At 46.6% G+C, this 21,181-nt stretch overlaps 1 protein-coding gene across 8 annotated transcripts in view; it reads left to right on the top strand.

Moving 5' to 3' along the window:
- PUM2 (pumilio RNA binding family member 2) overlaps positions 1-21,181 on the top strand; it is a 117,129-nt gene that overhangs the window by 76,436 nt on the left and 19,512 nt on the right. For 5 of the 8 annotated variants that reach the window (XR_008890988.1, XM_056564268.1, XM_056564267.1 and 2 more), the window contains exons 9-17: positions 25-147; positions 1,676-1,830; positions 2,255-2,384; positions 2,463-2,606; positions 6,143-6,430; positions 7,555-7,791; positions 12,999-13,266; positions 13,677-13,806; positions 14,217-14,345. Coding sequence is in view for 7 of the 8 variants with exons in the window: in XM_056564268.1 (XP_056420243.1) it covers positions 25-147; positions 1,676-1,830; positions 2,255-2,384; positions 2,463-2,606; positions 6,143-6,430; positions 7,555-7,791; positions 12,999-13,266; positions 13,677-13,806; positions 14,217-14,345 (1,604 nt within the window). In the remaining variant the exon portion in view is untranslated. Of the gene's footprint in view, positions 1-24; positions 148-1,675; positions 1,831-2,254; positions 2,385-2,462; positions 2,607-6,142; positions 6,431-7,554; positions 7,792-12,998; positions 13,267-13,676; positions 13,807-14,216; positions 14,346-14,560; positions 14,869-21,181 lie in introns of those variants that run through there. The other 3 variants (XM_056564265.1, XM_056564270.1, XM_056564269.1) reach the window with 2 other exon arrangements.

Below are 21,181 nucleotides of genomic sequence, written 5' to 3'. Positions count from 1 at the left end.
TATAAAGGTTTCTTTGTCTCCCAGCAGGTGTGTTCTCTGCAGGTCTGGCCCCTGCTGCCTTTGTGTCAAACCCTTACATCATTAGCACCGCTCACCCTGGCACGGATCCATACACGGCTGCTGGTCTCGCTGCTGCTGCAACGTTAGGTACATCTGTGCGTTTTAGGTGTTGCATTGGTCACTTATACATCTGTGCATTCACACTTGTTTTGGGCATAAGGCTGCTGAATCTGGTGGAGAAATGGGAAAAACTGGCCGCTGCCGTATCCCTGCCTGACCTGCGCCGCATCCTGTTCATTTAAATGAGCTGGCTGGAGTCAGATTGGGACTCCGGGACTTGGTAATGGTGGCAGTGATAGGACTCAGGACCCCCGGACAGGTAGGGGGAAAGAAGCGGGTGGCGGCGGCGGGCTATGGCTAGGGATCGACCGATATCGTTTTTTTAGGGCCGATACCGATAATCGGTGCAGGTTAGGGCGGATAGCCGATAACTTATACCGATATTCCGGTGTAAGTTATCGGCTATTTAACCCCCTGCGACACCGCTGCAGATCATTGATTTAAAGCGGGCGCTTTAAATCAATGATCTGCAGTGGCTTTTGCGGGGCCATAGGCCGCCGCCGCCACCACCCGCTTCTCTCCCCCTACCTGTCAGGGTGGTCCGGGCCATCCATCCTTCCTTCCTTCCTGTAGTGTCCAGGGGCGTTCCGGGTGAAGAGTGAACCGGTCCGGGCTGTCCTTCTTCTCCGGCGGTCATCTTCTCCACTCCGGGCAGGCTCCGGCCTAGTACGCTGCATAGACGCCGCTGCGCAGTGACGCACCTGACGTCACGGCGTAGCGGCGTCTATGCAGTGTACTAGGCCGGAGCCTGCCCGGAGTGGAGAAGATGACCGCCAGAGAAGGACAGCCCGGACTGGTTCACTCTTCACCCCGAACGCCCCCGGACACTACAGGAAGGAAGGATGGATGGCCCGGACCACCCCCATTACGGGTAAGTTTAATTTTTTTATTGACTCGGAGGGTGGGGGAGGGGCCCAACCGGTATAGCGGTATGTGCAAAAATCCATACTGGTATACCGCCCAGCATCACGGTGGGGGGTGCGACGTGGTGTGATGGGGGTGCGGCGCGGCGGGTCGGGGGGGCAGGGCATTATCGGCTTATCGGCAAGATAATTGCCGATACCGATAATGCACAAAATCGTGATTATCGGCCGATAATATCGGCCATACCGTTAATCGGTCGATCCCTATCTATGGCACCGCAAAAGCCACTGCAGTTCATTGATTTAAAGCGCCCCCTTTAAATCAATGATCTGCAGCGGTATCGCGGGGGGGATAAATAGCTGATAACTTATACCGGAATATCGGTATAAGTTATCGGCTATCGGCCCTAACCTCCACCGATTATCGGTATCGGCCCTAAAAAAAACGATATCGATCGATCCCTAGTTGATAGTGTTATTTTCTGATGTTTTAGGGTGAAATGTATTTTAAAACGGTAACAACAATATTTTTTGAATATTTAGTGCCTTTATTTATTATTTGCATATGTTTTTTTCCCCCAAAGAGAAGCCTAAGGGAGCACTGGCAAAAAGAGTCATGCACGAAGGGCATTCTGCATTTTGAGAAAATAACTTAAAATACCTAATGCAGCTTGTTTCTCTGTGCTTTATAGGACCTGCAGTTGTACCCCCACAATATTATGGTGTACCCTGGGGAGTGTATCCAGCTGGATTGTTCCAGCAGCAAGCTGCCGCCGCCGCTGCCGCCTCTGCCGCTAACAACAATAACCAGCAGGCAGCGACACAAGCATCACAGGGCCAGCAACAGGTAACGAACACTGTTTTAATCTAGATTGAGTACTTACATTATTCTATGACCTCCACAATTAGTGCCTTTCTATGCTTTGGCCAAGATTATTGGACAATGACTGTGGCCAAATGATAAAATAACCCAGTAGGTGTAAAAGAAAATAAAAACTTCACCAGCAAATATAAATCTTAAACATAAATGTCAAGAAACCGTCTATCATATGGTGGCATAATATTTTACATACATAAATTACAGTTCTGCTGTATACAGATGTAGTAGATAAACTCACTGCATTTTCTTTCTCTGGAATAAGGACCTTGGGACCAAAAAGTTTAAATTCAATTAGAGGTTGTTTTATTATTATTATAACAAGTATTTTGCTATATATGTATTTATTCGTGCAATTGCAGCTACTTGGCTCTCAATTATGGATATGTTTCAGATAATGCGGGCTGCAGCCAACCAACGTCCACTCACTCCCAGCCAAGGACAGCAAGGACAACAGAATGACTCCCTCGCAGCTGCAAATTCAGCCCTTGCATTCGGACAAGGTCTGGCTACAAGCATGTCAGGTATGATCAGTTATGATCGGTCTTGGCATTCGATTGTCATATTGCAGTTGTGAAACATGTTTATTTTTCCTCTTCCAGGCTACCAGGTTCTTGCTCCCACTGCCTATTATGACCAGAATGGTGCCTTGGTGGTTGGTCCTGGAGCAAGAGCGGGGCTTGCTGCCCAAGTGCGATTAGTGGCGTCCACACCGGTCCTCATCAGTCCCGCAGCTGCACAAGCGGGTACGTGTGTAACAGACTGTAATTTCAGCAGCATTACAAATGCATGTACCGTATTTTTCGTCATATAAGACGCTCCGGCATATAAGACGCACCTAATTTTATAGGATAAATATCTAGAAAATAAAGATTCTGAACCAAATACAATGTAAAGTACAGGACAGTGATCTTCAACCTGCGGACCTTCAGATGTTGCAAAACTACAACTCGGAGCATGCTGGGAGTTGTAGTTTTGCAACATCTGGAGGTCCGCAGGTTGAAGACCACTGGTATAGGAGGTAATACTCACGTGTCCCCGCCATTCCGGACCCGTCACCACTGCCCTGGATGTCTCCCTCCATCGCTGTTGCCGTGTCCCCGGGTTGTCCCCTTCGCTCCGTAACGTCTCTGCTGCCCGGTATCCTCGCTCTCCGTCGCCGCCATGACATTGCTATGCTCCGTCGCCGCCATGACGGGACCGCGTGCGCGACGACGTGATGATGAAGAAGGAGAGCGCCAGCCATGCAGGGGATCGCGGCACGGAGCAGACACCGAGGAGGCAGGTAAGGTCCCTCCCGGTGTCCTGTAAGCTGTTTGGGACGCCGTGGCGGTCCCGAACAGCCCGACTGAACAGCCGGGTTAGTGTTATTTTCGCTTCAGACGCGGCGGTCAGCTTTGATCGCCGCGTCTGAAGGGTTAATACAGGGCATTACCGCGATCGGTGATGTCCTGTATTAGCCGCGGGTCCCGGCCGTTGATGGCCGCAGGGACCGCTGCGATAGGTATGTATTCGCCTTATAAGACGCACCAACTCCCCCCCCCAGTTTTGGGGAAGAAAAAGTGCATCTTATACGGCGAAAAATACGGTAATAATTTGTCATTATCTTGTTAGTTTTCTTTCTTAATAATGCTAGGGCAGCCGTTAAAAAAATAAATAAGTAAATTAGTTTGTTATACTTGCCTTTACCCTAGTCCCCTGCTAATCATCTCTTCTTCCTGAATCTAAGAGGATGCTTCAAACCAGGAATCAGCCATTCACTGTCTGAGACAGGACTCAGCTCCTTATACTGCAACTAAGCCCATTAGGACTGAGAAATGGGGTCCACTTGTTATCCCTCACTGTAATTTGACAAAACTTAACTTTTATTTGAATAAATTATAATAGTGAGCTGATAATTAAGTAAAAACTTAGCATCATCTGCACTGGATCACTGTTATATACTGTTGTCCATTAACCTCTGAGGACGTCACATCTGTGATGAAACATGTTAGGGGGTCTATCTGCACACACTGCAGGTGTGCCGTGTAATTTTCAGTGTATTCGTCCTGCTGGACAACAGTATATAACAGTGATCCAGTACAGATGATGCTGGGTTTTTAATTCATTATCAGCTCACTATTATAATTTATTTTAAAAAAAAAGTTAAGTCTTATCAAATTACAGTGAGGGATAACAAGTGGACCCTTGTCACTCAGTCCTAATGTGCTGAGTTGCAGCATAAATATCGTATGTTAAGTCCACCCCTCACTTGGGAGTTGTTGATCCTTCGGATCTATTATTTGAGGACTCTGCTCTAACACGTTGTCTTGGAAGCATTGTTTAAAAAAAAAAAAAAAAAAAATAAGAGATTAAAGAAGTATTCCAGGAATTACATTATTTTAAGATGAATAGACGTAAATGTACATCCTGATGCCCTGGTACTTTGTGTACATGGATGTACAATAATGTCCTGTACATGAAGAGAGCACAGGAGCTGCAGGCAAGGCAGCTCTCCCGACTGCTGACCCACCGGTAATGGCGGACATCAGTGATCACACAGATGCCCACAATTAACCCTTCAGATGCTGTGATCAATACTAATAACACTAGCTAAAGCATTGCAGGGCTTGGCACAACTCAGCAGACCATCCGCATCATGACCGTGGGGGTCCAGTGAGCCATAATGGCGGCCGGTGGTCCCCTCACCTGCCTCCTGACCCTCTCAGGGGGATCGTCTTCTCAGCTCTTCCTTCTGGCAAACCAGAGTAGAGATTATACTGATCAGTGCTGTACCAATGCATAGCAATGAACAATATTAGCAATCAAAATTGCTATAAATATAGTCCCCCTACGGGTACATAAAAAATGTAAAATAGCAAATAAGCCCCTCCCCCCCATAAAATTTAAATTTTCAAATTTCACAGTGTAAAACAAATGTAAAAAAAAAAATCATAAACCTATTTGGTATGGGCGCATATGTAAATATCCAATCAAAATATAATGTTAATAATCCCATACGATGAACAGTGTAAATGTAAACTGACATTTTTTTTGTCTTTTTTGTGATTAACAAGTGATTAACAAGTTGCATATATGCAAAAACTACACGGGTACTGATAAAATCTACAGATCACTGCACAGAAAATGAGCCCTCATACAGCCCTGTATATGGTAAAAAATAAGAAATGTATAGATGGTCAAAATTGGGTCAAATTCTCAGCACTCCAACCAGAGCATGCACCAAAAGACATACAATTTGCTTCTGATTGGTAGGTCACTTGTTCTAAGCATATTATTCCAGAAACAGTCCTGTTAATGGGGGGCACTGATAAGCCACATTGGGGCTTTTTGCATCCATGACAAAAGTTGAGGGCACAGTCAAGAGCCAAATATGTAAAAAATCTGAGGCTTCCTTCAGGAATTCAGCCTTGTATTTTATGGTGTATGAGAAAAATACACACTGACCATACCCTAAGCCTCCTGCACTGAGGATTTTTTTTTAGCTAAATACAGTGGTCCCTCAAGTTACAATATTAATTGGTTCCAGGACGACCATTGTATGTTGAATCCATTGTATGTTGAGACCAAAACTCTATGGAAACCTGGTAATTGGTTCTGAAGCCCAAAAATGGCATCCAAAAATAGGAAAAAGTGAGGATTAAAGAAAAATAAGTAGATAACTAATATAGATAAAGCAAGTCCTTACATATAAAAGTAAGAAAGATCTGCTGGGAGCTGTAATCACTGTCTATGTCAGTGTTTCCCAAGCAGGGAGCCTCCAGCTGTTGCAAAACTACAACTCCCAGCATGCCCGTACAGCCAGAGGCTGTCCGGTCATGCTGGGAGTTGTAGTTTTGCAACAGCTGAGGGCACCCTGGCTGGGAAACACTGGTCTATGTAGAGTACAGGAGCTTCTTCAGGGTCCTGTACAGCACACAGTGTCCTAAAAAAGTAACATGGAGTCGCCCTCACCTGGTGTCCAAAGGAGCAACTAACCCTGGCACAGGTAAAGAGTACAGAAGATGTAATACCTCCCTGTACTGTAGGGGGCGCTGCAAGACAGCCAGTCAGTGCATACACTTCAGTAATACAGGGGTTTTACCTGTGAATGCCCATTCTGATTGGTCAGTTCTTTCGGCCATTGACAGGTATCACAGATCTGGACTGTCTGTACATTGTATGTTGAGTCTCGTTTCAAATTACAATAGTCTTTTCTGGACCATTGTATGTTGAGGCCATTGTAAGTTGAGGGATCACTGTACTGATCCTAACTTTGCCTTCTGCCATTGTCTCCTTCCAGCTGCTGCCGCATCTGCCTCTGGTGCCAACAACCTTTCAGCAGCCACAAACGGCATCTTCCGACAACTGGCCCCTCAGCAGCAACAACCACAGCAGCAGCAGTCCCAGCCTAATGCCAACCTCCATTCCAGCTCATTTTACGGGAATAACTCCTTGACAAACAGCTCTCAGAGCAGTTCTCTGTTCTCACATGGGCCAGGACAACCTGGAAATACATCTCTTGGGTTTGGAAGCAGCAACTCTCTCGGCGCAGCAATTGGTTCGGCCTTTGGAGGCTTTGGATCATCAGGTAAGTTTAATGCACCAGAAGCTGTGGCTGTTATGGCTGTTGAAATGTAATAAGGAAAAATAAATAATTGCATCACTATCATTTGAATAAACGTTTGACATATTGTCCAGACATATTAAAAGTTTTGATTGCATCGGGTCTCAATCCTGAGATCTGCTGCAATTGCAAGTTACAACCAGGTTGTGTTCTGCAGCTCACTGCCCAGCTGTCACTCAGACCTGAGCCTTCAGTCTAAGGCATTGTTTCCCAAGCAGGGTACCTCCAGCTGTTGCAAAACTACAACAGCTGGAGGCACCCTGGTTAGGAAACAGTGGCCTATGGAGTGAAAAGGTCAAAGGGAGCAGCCAGTCAGGTAGTGAAGAGCACTGTTGTGCACTTCACAGGGTTATAACTCTCCGGACTGAGACCATGCCATTTAAACTTTTGACATGTCTGGACAACATCAAAGTCAAAAGTTTATTTGACTGACAGTGACTCATTAAAGGGGTACTCCGGTGGGAAAAAAAATAATAATTTAAATCCACTGGATCCAAAAAGTTAAACATATTTGTAAATTACTTCTTTAAAAAAATCTTAATCCTTCCAGTACTTATCAGCCGCTGTATGTTCCACAGGAAGTTCTTTTCTTTTTTGAATTTCCTTTCTGTCTGACCACAGTGCTCTCTGCTGACACATCTGTCCATTTAAGGAACTGTGCAGAGTAGGAGCAAGTCCCCATAGCAAACCTATCCTGCTCTGGACAGTTCCTAAAATGGACAGAGGTGTCAGCAGAGAGCACTGTGGTCAGACAGAAAGGAAATTCAAAAAGAAAAGAACTTCCTGTGGAGCATATAGCAGCTGACAAGTACTGAAAGGATTAAGGTTTTTTAATAGAAGTTATTTACAAATCTGTTTAACTTTCTGGCACCAGTTGATTAAAAATTTTTTGCCAGTGGAGTAACCCTTTAATGTCCATAACACATGCAGTATTAGGAAGAATTTTGCGGTTAGTTTATGTTAGTTTTCTTCTTTGTTCCATTTCTGTTGACTGTCTTCCAGATGTCAGGCTTGGGATATTTCCTTCATTGACACTGTCTGGTTTTCAATTGTCTATATTTTTGTTTTATTTTTCATATTTCACTCAGTTGGGAATTCGGCAGGTGGTAGTGGCTCCAGAAGAGATTCTCTTTCTGCTAGTTCTGACTTATACAAAAGGTCTGGCAGCAGCTTGGCACCCATAGGTCAACCCTTTTACAATAGCCTGGGATTCTCCTCATCTCCGAGCCCAATAGGCATGCCTCTTCCAAGCCAAACGCCCAGCCATTCACTAACACCGCCGCCGTCACTTCCATCACATGGATCATCATCCAGTTTGCATTTAGGTAAAGAAAACCAAGTCTTTGTTGTTTAATGTGTGTTTGTGGTAGTGAACGTGTTTTGTTTCAGAATAAATATGTCCTTGGTGTGGGGTTTTTTTTGTGTCCTATTGTTGCTTTGCTTTGTAGATTCACAGCTTCTGGGCTTTCTGTAATGATGGTTACAAATCACTCTAAAGACATAGGGGCAGATTTATTATTGCAAATGTGTCAGAATTCTGGCGTACATCACACATCAACCTTTTCAAAAATAAGGCAACTAATAGCTGATCTAAGCTATGACTAGATGGTCTACAAATGTGACAGATTTGTCAAATAACCTGATACACTGTGATAAATCTGGTGCATTTGAAACCTGTCCATCTAATTTTTTATTTCCTCGCTTATTTATCTTATGTAGTTTGTCAAATCACCAAAGTGTTAGTCTAATTTCACATAAACATAGTATGGTCTAATGAACCGTGTTCCTAGAGCCATGGTTTGGCTGAGTTATTTGGCCATATTGCACTTGTGTGAAATAAGCCATAAACTCTGTTCACATCGATGAACCTCATTAGTTTCCCACCATAGTGCAAACATATACCACAGCACGGTCATCACTATGGCGGCATTCACACCTCGTTTTCAGCCTGCTGTTGCCGGATCCGGTTGGGGGAGGGCAAAACCGGGTGCTCCCGGACCAGCACTGAAATCCATTTACTTTAATGAGCCGACCAGAGTCAAACGGTGACTCCAGTCGGCTCATTTTTGACCCGTGTCTGGTTTTGTGATCGGACAAAAAACGTAGTATACTATGGTTTAAGGTCCGATCAGAAAACCGCAAACGGGTCAAAAATGAGCCGACCGGAGTCACCGTTTGACTCTGGTCGGCTCATTAAAGTAAATGGATTTCAGTGCTGGTCCGGCTGGGATACGGGAGCGCCCGGTTTTCCCCTCCCCCAGCCGGATCCGGCACCCGTTGAGTGAAAACGAGGTGTGAATGCAGCTGGACCTGTTTTATATGAATACAGATGAACGGTCAGTAGATTTTTGAACTTTGGGAGGAAATCACCCAGAGTTCCCACAGAATATCCAAGCGGACATAGGAAAGACCTATAATGGTTTTCACTATGGTATCATGCAGCAGTATTCCTCTGACCAAATATGACTGTTATAGAGCCTCTAAAACAAATGTGAATTATGTTGTAAGATTATTCCCTATACTGCAAATACACAAAATGAAAGTTTTCTCAAACACCTAAATTTAAAGCATAACAGACTGAGGTCAGTCGTATAATTCTTTACTAGCTCCTTAGGAGCTTTGATATACCTTTCAGTTAACCTTTTAATTTATTTAAAAAGGGTTATCCTGTGTTAGACTTTAGAAGTTCAGAGGCTGCCAACATTAAAATAGTAAACCTCTACTTACTTCCTGCTGGTCTCTCGGGTGTCCTTCTCCAGTCCTCTGGTGCTGTCCTATTCCTTGTTGCTGGTGGTCGGTGACTTCTGCCTCGGCCACTGATTTGCTGAGCGGCAGTCTGATATACCATGGAATAACCCGTTTAAGTTCAGGGCTTCACAGCCAAATATTCAATATCATCTTTTCAATATCAATTTTTACACAGTGCACTTTATGGTAAAACTGACATGTGATCTTTATTCTGTGGGTCAATACGATCAAAACGATGCCTATCATTACAATAAGCCCCTATACAGTGACCCCCCCCCCGATCTACGATGGCCCCAACATACGATTATTTCAACATACAATGGCCTCTGAGGCCATCGCATGGTGAAGGCAGCATCAACATACGATGTTTTTTTATGTCGGGGCCATCGCATAAGTGGCTATCCGGCAGCACAGACTGCCTCAGCCACCACCGGATAGCCGTTTACGGTGCCCCGTGTGGTCCACTGACGATCACTTACCTGTCCTCGGGGCTCTGTAGCGTACTCCTCGGGACCCCCTGCATCGCCGGCGCTCTCCATCGGCGTCATCACGTCGCTGCGCATGCCGTCCCGTCATCCAATAGGAGCGTCGTGCGTAGTGACATGATGACGGAGAGCGAGGATGCCGGGGAAGCAGAGACCTTCCTGGAGCGTTGAAGACACCCCAGGGACGCGGCGACAGCGATGGAGGGCGACATCCAGGGCAGCGGTGACGGTCCGGAGCGCGGGGACATGTGAGTATAACCTCCAATACCAGTGGTCTCCAACCTGCGGACCTCCAGATGTTGCAAAACTACAACTCCCAGCATGCCCGGACAGCCGTTGGCTGTCCAGGCATGCTGGGAGTTGTAGTTTTGCAACATCTGGAGGTCTGCAGGTTGGAGACCACTGTCCTATACTTTACATTGCACGGATCCCTCAACATACGATGGTTTCAACAAACGATGGTTCATTTGGAACGGATTACCATTGTATGTTGAGGGACCACTGTACTGCACTGTATGAGGGCTTATTTTATGGGGCGTGATTTGTAGTTTTTATGAGCACCATTTTTGTTTTGATAGAATTCCTTAAATCTCTCTCTATTTTTTCTGACATATGATGTGACCAAAAATCAGTAATTTTGGCATTTCATTTTTTTTTTTTTTTTTTTTTCGTGGGGAAGTAGCTCATAGAGGTCACCATGCATTTGCATCCTTAAAGGGGTATTCCATCAACTGGTTCCAGAAAGTTAAACAGATTTGTAAATTACTTCTATTAAAAAAAATCTTAATCCTTCCAGTACTTATCAGTTGCTGCAGTTGAGCTGTTCTTTTCTGTCTGACCACAGTGCTCTCTGCTGACATCTGTCTATGTCGGGAACTGTCCAGAATACTAGCAAATCCCCATAGAAAACCTCTAATACTTCGGACAGTTCTTGAAACCACAGATGTGTCTGTGGTCAGACAGAAAAGAACAACTTAACTTCAGCAGCTAAGTACTGGAAGGATTAAGATTTTTTAATAGAAGTTTTACAAATCTGTTTAACTTTCTGGAGCCAGTTGATTTCCCCTTTAAAGAGAATCTGACAGCTGGTGTACTGGGCTATAGTGCGGGTGGAATACTGTAAAACTCGTGGTAACTTACATTTCTGGCTGCCTTTTGTGCAGAGTTATCTGTATTTAATAATTTATCTGTTTTTAATGTTCTGTTCATCATGCGCTACAGTGCACATTGGAGGCGTGGAGCTGGCTTATCCATCTATTTTGGGGGCTTGATTTATTTTTATTTTTTTAACATTTACGCAGTTTACTGTGTGGGATAATAAACATTATATTTTAAGTGTGCGCAGTGATACCAAATATGTTTAAAAAAAAAATGTTGTACAACGGGAAAATATGGTTAGTTTAATTTTATAAGGTTAGTTTAAGATTAGTTTTATTAGGGGAGGGGGTTTTATATAATTTTATAAACTTTTTTTAAATTTATTTTTAATTCTATTTACACTTTTTACACTTTGATATGCAGTCATTGGATTGCATTTAATGTATAATGCTTTGCCTATGGCATAGCATTATACGTGTGATCGTCTATCCACTAGCCTGGCTGAGTTAGATCGGTGGCAGGAGGCAGGTAAGGGGACCCTCCTCTGCCATTTTAGCTCACGGAACCCCCGCAGTCATGTCGCCCCTCTGAGTTACCGAAGATCTTTTACTTTGGACGCTGTGCTTGGCATTGATCACAGCATCTAAAGGGATAATGAGGGTCAGTGGCGGGATCGCTGCTGCCTGTCATTAGCAGTAAGTGTCCAGCTACTAATAATAGCCGTCATTCACTGTTCTAAAGCGAGTGCATTTTCTGCGCTCGCTTCAAAGCCACTTAAGGATTCAGAGCGTACAGTTACGCCCTTGGTCCTTAACAGGTTAAACATTATAGGGGTTAGGAGTACTATGCTTTGTCACAGGTGCAAGATGCATACAGAAGATCTCCATATGCTGTGGACCTGGTAGATGTGGGGAATGTGATGTGAAGTCTTTCACTCCAGACTTCGCCTTTTGTTTGTATATTAAAGGGGTACTCCGGCGCAATCCAAAGGATAGGGGATAAGATGTCTGATTGCGGGGGTCCCGCCACTGGTGAACCCCGTGATCTCTCACGCAGCACCCTGTTACCATCAGCCCCTGGAGCATTGTTCGCTCCGGGTCTGATGACTGGCGATCACGGGGCCGGAGTATTGTGACATCATGGCCCCGCCCCTGTATGACATGACGCTCCGCCCCCTCAATGCATGCCTATGGGAGGGGGCTTGACAGATGTCCCGAACAGCTGAGAGGACAGCGGGAGGTACCTTACCTCGCTGTCCGATCATCGTTTGATTGCTCCAAGCCTGAGATCCGGGCTGAGCAATCATCAAGTACAGATTACACTGATTAATGCTATGCTATGGCATAGCATTGTTCAGTGTATGAAATCAAAGTATTGCAAGTAATAGTTCCCTATGGGGGCTAAAAAAATAAATGTAAAAATAAAAAGTGATTAAATTAATCCCTTCCGAAGTCCAAAATTTCATATTTGTGGTCACTTTGTAAACCCTAAAAAAAATGTATACAAAGTGATTAAAAAGTCCGGTCAAAACAATCATGGTACCGATGAAAACTTTAGATCACGGTGCAAAAAATGAGCCCTCAAACCACCCTGTATACGGCAAAATAAAAGTTATAGGGGTCAGAAGATGACAATTTTAAACACACTAATTTTGGTGCATGTAGTTATTTTTTTTAAGTGGTAAAATAATGAAAAACCTATAACAATTTGGTATCTTTGTCACTGTATGGACCTGCAGAATAAATATATGCTGTCATTTTTACCAAAAAGGGCACTGCGTAGAATCTAAAGCCCCCAAAATTTACAGAATGGTGTTCTGTAAGAATATTTTTTTTTCTGGGTTTGCCGTGAATTTTGTGGTGAAATGATTGATGTAATTACAAAGTACAATTGGGGGCGCAATAAATAAGCCCTCATATGGGTCTGTCGATGCAAAATTGAAAGCGCTATGATTTTTAGAAGGTGATAAGGAAAAAACGAAAGTTGAAAAACCTGTGGTCCTTAAGGGGTTAATAAAAAAGGGAAAGCTGAAATATGCCTTTATTGTCATGATGAGCCAATATCCAACACAAAGCCCAAAAGACACTGATTCTGCATTAGTGGTAGAATTGACTTGTACAGGTTAACTAAATGGCCTTTCTAACTCTTATCTTTATAAAACTTTAATGTCTGTATGTTAATGGAGGCGCTTTGTTTAATAGGAGGGCTGACAAATGGCAGTGGGCGGTATATTTCCGCTGCCCCTGGAGCAGAGGCCAAATATCGCAACGCCGCCAGTGGATCCAGTTTCTTTAGTTCCAGTAGCCAGCTCTTCCCACCTTCTCGCCTACGATATAACAGATCTGACATAATGCCCTCCGGACGCAGCAGATTATTGGAAGATTTCCGCAACAACCGATTTCCAAACTTGCAGCTCAGGGATCTTATTGGTCACATTGTTGAGTTCTCCCAGGACCAGCATGGTTCCAGGTAGGTTACCGTTGACTAGGAAGTTACTGAGACCCCCAGCTACAAAGACAGGGCAGGGGTATCACTGCAGTAGAAGGAGGCTCACCATTTCATTAGTTCCTGTAGACTTTAATGTTGTGAACTGCACACATGAGTATCCTGTTGTGGGTTGTTTTTTTTTATTTTTTTTATGCTGCCTGGACCACCCTGGTCACTGGTGGGTTCGGTCTGCCCCACTGGTCTTGATAATAGATCTCCCCCAGTTTGGGTATATGGAGAAATCTATCAGCCCAGACCGGTGTGGAGGGTAAAAGCTGCCTGGATCTCGATGACTTGTGGTCCAAACAGCATGAAAGTGATGATAGTTTGCCTTTTTGAAATGTTAGCTTTAAATAAATATAGTATAAAGTCTGTTGTATTTTATTCACCAGGTTTATCCAGCAGAAGCTAGAACGGGCCACTCCAGCAGAGCGTCAAGTGGTTTTCAGTGAGATCCTGCAAGCCGCTTATCAGCTGATGACAGATGTCTTTGGAAACTATGTTATTCAAAAGTTTTTCGAAGTTAGTAACTTTTATTCAGTAATTCTTGGTAGTCAACAGAAGGTTGATGTTTAGCATAGAATTTGCAACACTTACAATGGTATCCACCTGCGCTTTGATCTAGTCAGTACCATGTTCCTATCAAAATCTCCACCTTCTCACGGACTACAATTCAAATCAGTCCTTGAAGTCAGTGGGTTACCTCCCCCACCGCTATCTTATAAATAGAAGACCCCTGCTCAAGTAGGGGAGAATTAACCCTGTTTTCTCTACTCAATTACAATAAATTAAATTTTGTAGGTAAAATAGAATACAATTGCATGAGAAGGTAGAATAAAGCATAGGCTTATATTTTTCACTTTGATGTGACATGTCTGAAACCTTCTTGCATTTTGATGCGGTTCACTTGATGGCATATATTTGTTTTGTAGTTTGGCAGTATGGATCAGAAACTGGCGTTGGCAACACGTATTCGCGGACATGTACTTCCATTGGCTTTACAGATGTACGGATGTCGAGTAATTCAGAAGGCTCTTGAATCCATATCTCCAGATCAGCAGGTATGTGGTGGTGAAGTTACATGATCTGAAGCTATTCTCAATTTTGTAAGCACTGTTTTTTTATTTTTAACAATTTAATCATTCATAAAATGGAGACAGAGTACTGAAATTGTGATTAGTTGAAAGTTCTAAGTGGACGCAAAGGCTATGAACACCTTCTAAAATATTCTTTTTTTTTTCTTCTTCTTTTTGATTTGTTTCCTGACTGAGTGAAGCAACTTTCTCAATACTCTTAAAAATGTCCTACTATTTAGCTGCTACTCGGATACAGAGAAGTCAGATGGATTTTCTGCTCTCTGTAAAAGATTGCAGCAGAGAGAGGGGAACACACCAGCTCAAAGTTTGAAACCTTGGAGTACAACTCACACGGACTGTAGATAGGGAAGAAAGCAGATAAAAGGCAGTTTGCAGGAGAGAATGACAGAGGCTTTGTAGAGAGAAAATAGAGCTCATGCAGCAAACTAGATGCAAAAGTAAGCAACATTTTTAATAAAGACCTATGGAGAACATGTGTTATGCAACATAAAAGAAAATTTCAAAGGTATCTATAGCCTTTAATTTAAAAGTTTATCTTTTTATTTACTTTTTTGTTCTGAACAATGTAATTTCCTCCCCCATCAGTCACCATTTTATGTAGTGTTGGTGGATCATATTGTGTCATGCACAGCCTTGTAACCAATTAATATTCCCCCCTGCATCCAAAGTAGTATATTTCTTAAGCCAGCCACACACATTATGTGTTGGCTGGCAGCTATAGTCTTTGACCTTCACATGCATATACTCTTGGCTCAGGTAAGCGTGTATATATTTGTTTTGTTTATAGCAAAGTAAGCAAATATCGAACCACATCCCCTCCCTAACATGTCCAGTCCTTCTGTCAATGTCCATTAGAGCGGTGTTTCCCAAGCCCTGTCCTCAAGTACCCCCAACAGGTCATATTTTTAGGATTTCCTTAGTCTTTCATAGGCGATATAATTGTGGTCAGCGCATCAGGCATCACCTCCATTATATCGCCTGTGAGAGACTTAGGAAATCCTGAAAACGTGATCTGTTGGGGGGACTTGAGGACCTCGCTTGGAAAACACTGTTTCTCTGTTGCCTACATTGGGGGACACAGGAGCAGTGAGTATATGCTGCTTGCCAATTGGAGGCGACACTAGGCAAAAAAAGAAGTCTGCTTCTCCCAGCAGGATATACCCGCCCACTGACTCTGAGCTAATCAGTTTTAGCATAGTGTCAGTAGGAGGCAGACGCAGGTCTTTTTTTTTTTTCTCCTTTTTTTTTTTTTTTCCATAGGTTAGAAGGACAGGAGCATGGCGCTGTCTGGTCTCCCACTCGAAGACTGGGCACGGCACATTAGGTATGTTCCGTTAACCTCCCTCGCCAAGGGTCAGTTTTAAGTGGTTGACCCTGGTTCCGGGTCCCCCTCTGGCCCCTAATCGCCCCCTGCCTTTTGCGGCCGGGCATGATTCAGCGAAGCACCATACTGGCTGAAGACACCTTTGTCGGTATATCAGCCTCAGTGGTAAGTATCACTCCCATCATCCACCCTCAGGACAGTCCGCCGGAGCGTGTGGCCTCTGAGCCCACCCCAGGATGGGCCTCTGCCCTTTCTCAGTCCATCACCGATTTGGTGCGGGTATCGCAGGTGGTGGCTACCGCCCTGGAGCGTTCCTCCTTGCAGCTATCCGTCCAGGACACTTCAGCGGTTTCCCAGCTCCGCTCCTCCAGGCGCTCTCCTCACAAGCGCCCGAGAAAGGAGTGCTTGGCCTCCTCTCAAAGGCATGGCTCTTCCTCCAGCTCTCCTGCTGGTCGCAGCTGGCCACTCTCCCGTTCCCCTTCCCCGAGGAGCCGCTCAGGGTCTCCTCCACTGGGTTCCAGCTCTACCTCGTCCCGCTCAAGGGATCATACGGTCCGTTCCAAGTCTCCTGCAGAACTTGATGACACAGAGCATCAAATCTCTAATGCCAGTGACTACCTTTGCTCGGCAGCCCTGGAATCAGCCTGCTGTGCGGCCTTCGCTTCTGGTAACCAGGTCGAGCGTCGAGCCATGTGGCTCAAAGCATGGAACGTGGAAGCCGCTTCCAAATGCTCTCTTACGGAACTTCCTTTCTCAGGAATCCGGTTATTTGGTAAGCGATAGGATGAAATAATTTTAGGCCACGGGCGGAAACATTTTTTTTTTTTTTTGTTGCTGTAAAACCATTGTAGGCGTACTGGTTCACGCCGTAAGGTCTCTTCCTTTCGTCCATTTTGGTTTGCCTCGACCCCGAACAGACAAAGCCTCGGCTTCTTAGGACCGGAAGGCTCCTTCCTTTAAAACTCAGGCCTCCTGGAAGTCTCGTGCCCGGTCAGGTTGTTTTTCCTTTAAGCCCTGTTCCTCCAAGTCTTCCTCTGTGTGAAGGGGCACCTTTATTCGGCTTCCAGCGGACAAAAGATGTGCATTGAGTGAGGGAGTTTGCCTCCTCTGCCGCGCAACTCCAGTCTCGATCAGAACTTGCATGATGGTCCTGGGCAGGAGGGTAGCGTCCATGGAGGCAGTTCTCTTTGCCCAGTTCAGCTATCGTCCCCTGCAACTAGCCATCCTGTTCCAATGGGACAAGTCTCCCCTTTCTCTTCATCATCCCATCCGGCTGTCCCCTGGAGTTCGCCACTCCCTGCTCTGGTGGCTTCAGTCGCCTCTTCTCCGGGAGGGTCGTACCTTCCTCCCTCTCCAGTGGCGGGTCTTGACGACCGATGCCAGTCTCCTGGGCTGGGGAGGAGTGTACCAGGAGTCCGGTCTCCCAAGCAACGTTCTGGAACTGAGGGCAATTTTCCTTTATCTTCGGCATTGGGAGTCTCTTCTTCGGTCCTTTCCTGTTCGAATACAGACGGACAACGCCACGGCCGTGGCATACATAAATCAGCAGGGGGGCACCCGCAGTGCCTTGGCGATGGTGGAAGTAGCCAGGATTCTTGGTGGAGTGCCACGTTCCCTTGATTTCGGCGGTCCACATTCTGGGAGGGGACAATTGAGAAGCGGACTTTCTCAGTCACACAACAGCCTACTCCGGGGAGTGGTCTCTCCATCCGGAGGTGTTTGCAACGATGTGCTCCCGCTGGGGGACTCCGGACGTGGACCTGTTTGCGTCCCACCAGAACTGCAGGTTCACAACGTTGTATCCAGATCCCGCGACCCTTTGGCACTTGTCGTGGGCGCGCTTGTGATCCCTTGGTCTTACTTCTCGCTTCCGTATCTCTTCGCTTCCTCTTCTTCCCAGAGTGATCCGGAAGCTCAAGGCGGAAAGAGTCTCCATGATTCTCATAGCCCCGAATTGGCCGCAGCGTACGTGGTACGCAGACGTCATCCACCTCCTAGCGGACGCTCCCATGCGTCTTCCCAGACGACCCGATCTTCTCTCTCGGGGCACCCGAATTCACTTTTGCAGCGTTTAACGGTGTGACGGTTGAAACCGCGGTGTTGAAGGCCGAGGGGTTGTCTGCCCAAGTCATTCGCACCATGATTCGCGCCCGGAAGACCTCTTCTGCCAGAATTTATCATCTTACCGGGTGGGCTTACTTTTTCTTGTGTGAGACCCTATCTCGAACAGGAAAGTTACAGGGAGTAAATTACAAATCTTATTTATATCGCCTGCTGTATCTTATGCAAAAAAAGGAGATTTTTGTTTACTTACCGTAAAATCTCTTTCTCGGAGGATACATTGGGGGACACAGACCTTGGGTGTATGCTGCTGTCTCTAGGAGGTGTGACACTATGGTAATAAAAAAAAATCAGCTCCTCCCAGCAGGATATACCCGCCCTCAGACCCTGATCTAATCCGTTTAAGTTTCAGAGCAATATGAGGAGACCAACATGTCAAAGAAAAACCCAAAACTGTCCAAGAACCAGAAGAAAAAACATAACTGAACATACCCTTGGACAGAGAACCAAAGGGAATTCCAAAAAGGGCGTCCCCCAATGGATCCTCCGAGAAAGAGATTTTATGGTAAGTAAACAAAAATCTCCTTTTCTCTATCGGCTCCATTGGGGGACACAGACCGTGAGACGTACCAAAGCCGTCCCTTGGGTGGGCAGATAAGCAGTCAGGCAGATGGCCAATCCACTGCCGCCTGCAACACTTTACGACCCAGACTAGCATCAGCCTATGCGAATGTATGAACTCGGTAAAACCTCGAGAAAGTGTGCAAAGACGACCAGGTAGCCGCCTTGCAAATCTGCGAGGCCGAGGCTCTATTCTGGAGAGCCCAGGATGCCCCAACAGAACGGGTAGAATGAGCCACAACCCTGAAAGGAGGAACCTTCCCCTTACAGCGATGGGCTTCTGAAATGGCAGACCGAATCCACCGAAAAATGGTGGCCTTGGAAGCAGGTTGTCCCTTGCGACGACCTTCCGTAATGACGAAAAAGGAATCACACTGACGAAACGAAGAAGTGATGGAGAGATAAGACCGAACAGCCTGAACTACATCCTGCTTGTGTAGTAAGCGCTCCTTAGGATGAGAAGGAGCAGGACAAAAAGACGGGAGGACATGGAGGTGATCGCAACAAGAAACGCCATTTTCCAAGAAAGGAGGCGGAGAGACACCTCTCTAAGGGGCTCAAAGGGTGCACCCTGGAGGGCACTCAGAACCAAATTCAAGTCCCAAGGGGGAGAGGGTGACCGATAAGGAGGAACAGCGTGCGCCACTCCTTGAAGGAAGGTCCGAACATGAGAATTAGAAGCCAGGGGCCGCTGGAAAAGAACAGCAAGAGCCGAAACCTGACCTTTAAGTGAACTGAGAGACAACCCCAGTTCCAACCCGACTGTAAAAAGGAGAGAAGACTGGGAACTGAGAAGGTTACCGGGGAGAAGTCCTGAGCTTCACACCAACAAAAATAAGACCGCCAAGTACGGTGGTAAATTCTTGCGGAGAAGGGCTTACGAGCCCTGAGCATGGTGTGAATGACTTTGGAAGAGAACCCGCGGGCCCTAAAAACCGTGGTCTCAACCGCCACGCTGTCAGATGCAGCGACTGTAAATTAAGGTGGCAAAGAGGACCCTGAGAGAGCAGGTCCGGACTGAGCGGAAGGCACAGTGGAGCATCGTCCAGGAGCCTGACTACGTCGGCGTACCACGACCTTTGGGGGCAATCTGGAGCTACCAGAAAGGCGGGGATGTTCTCTGCTTTGAGTTTCCTCAGTACCCTGGGAAGGAGCGGAAGGGGAGGGAACAGATAGGGTAGGGCAAACCCCATCCAAGGAATCACTAGGGCGTCCACAGCCAGAGCCTGAGGGTCCCGGGACTTGGACACAAAAGGAAGGATTTTCCGATTGTGCCGGGACGCGAAGAGGTCCACGTCCGGAATGCCCCAGAGGTCGCATAGTTGCGCGAAGACCTCTGTATGTAGAGGCCACTCGCCGGGGTCGGGTGAGGACCGACTCCCGGAATGTGAATCGCTGAAATGACCGGAACCTTGCTTTCCGCCCAGGTGAGAATCTTGGTCACCTCTGCCATGGCTGCCAAGCTGCGAGTGCCGCCCTGTCGATTTATGTACGCAACAGCCATGGCGTTGTCCGACTGGACGCGGACAGGACGGGACTGAAGACGGGACTCCCAATGAAGAAGACAAAGAAGAATCGCCCGTAATTCTAATGTTTATCGGAATCGGGGTCTCTCGGGGAGGCCAGAGTCCCTGAACCGTCCAATCCCTTAACAGCCGCCCCAGCCCGACAGGCTGGCATCCGTTGTAACAGCCTGCCAGTGAAGAGGAAGAAATGACCGCCCTTGGAGAAGAAGGGGGAAGCGGAACCACCAGAGCAGAGACTGACGGACCCTGCGAGGGAGAACAATCTGACGATCGAGGGACAGAGGAGACCTGTTCCATCGAGAGAGAATCGTCAGATGAAGGGGGCGGTAATGAAACTGGGCAAAGGGTACGGCCTTCATAGTCACCACCATCCGACCCAGGACTTCCATACAAGTGCGAGTGGGGACTGAGACCTTGGTCCGAAGGGAGCGGACCCCCGACCGAAGCGCCAGACGTTTGTCCGGCGGGAGACAAATTCGAGCAGAGGCCGTGTCGAATCGAAGTCTCAGGAGGGTTAGGGACTAGGTAGGACGGAGGACTGACTGTCCCGGTTGACCATCCACCCAAAGCGATCCAGAGTGTGGAGAGTGGCGTCCAGATTTTCCAGAGTCTGGGCTCTGGTTGGAGCCTTGATGAGAAGGTCGTCCAGGTACGGTATCACCGAGATTCCCCTCGACCGTAACAGGCCCATCACTGGCGCAAGGATCTTTGTATAGACCCGAGGAGCCGTGGCCAGACCAAAGGGGAGGGCTACAAATTGAAAGTGCCCCTCCGGAACCGCAAAGCGGAGGTACCGATAATGGCCTGGAAATATCGGCACATGGAGGTAGGCATTCTTGATGTCCACCGATGAAGGAACTCCCCTTGTTCCAGGGACGCCACCACCAAACGGAGAGATTCCATTCGGAAGTGGCGGATAAGAAGGTGACGGTTGAGACGCTTGAGGTCTAGGATTGGTCGCACAGAACCGTCCTTCTTGGGGACCACAAAAAGATTTGACTAGAAACCCTGAAACCATTCCCCTGGAGGAACGGGAACGATGACCCCCTGGAGAAGCAGAGACTGGAGAGCCGCTCGAAATTGCTTCGCCAGAGGAGGAGACCGGAGGGCACGGGATCGAAAAAAGCGATCCCTCGGAAGGGAGGCGATTTCGATTCGGTAACCGTTGGACACCAAGTCCCTGACCCGAGAGTCCTGAATGTGTGAGGTCCAGATGTCTCGAAATATTAAGAGATTACCTCCCACCCGAGAAGAAACCGCGGGTGGGG

The sequence above is a fragment of the Hyla sarda genome, chromosome 3, assembly GCF_029499605.1.
Source record: "Hyla sarda isolate aHylSar1 chromosome 3, aHylSar1.hap1, whole genome shotgun sequence".
Lineage (NCBI taxonomy): Eukaryota > Metazoa > Chordata > Amphibia > Anura > Hylidae > Hyla > Hyla sarda.
Note: the sequence above shows the minus strand (reverse complement) of the source record. Positions and strands in the feature narration are given on the sequence as shown.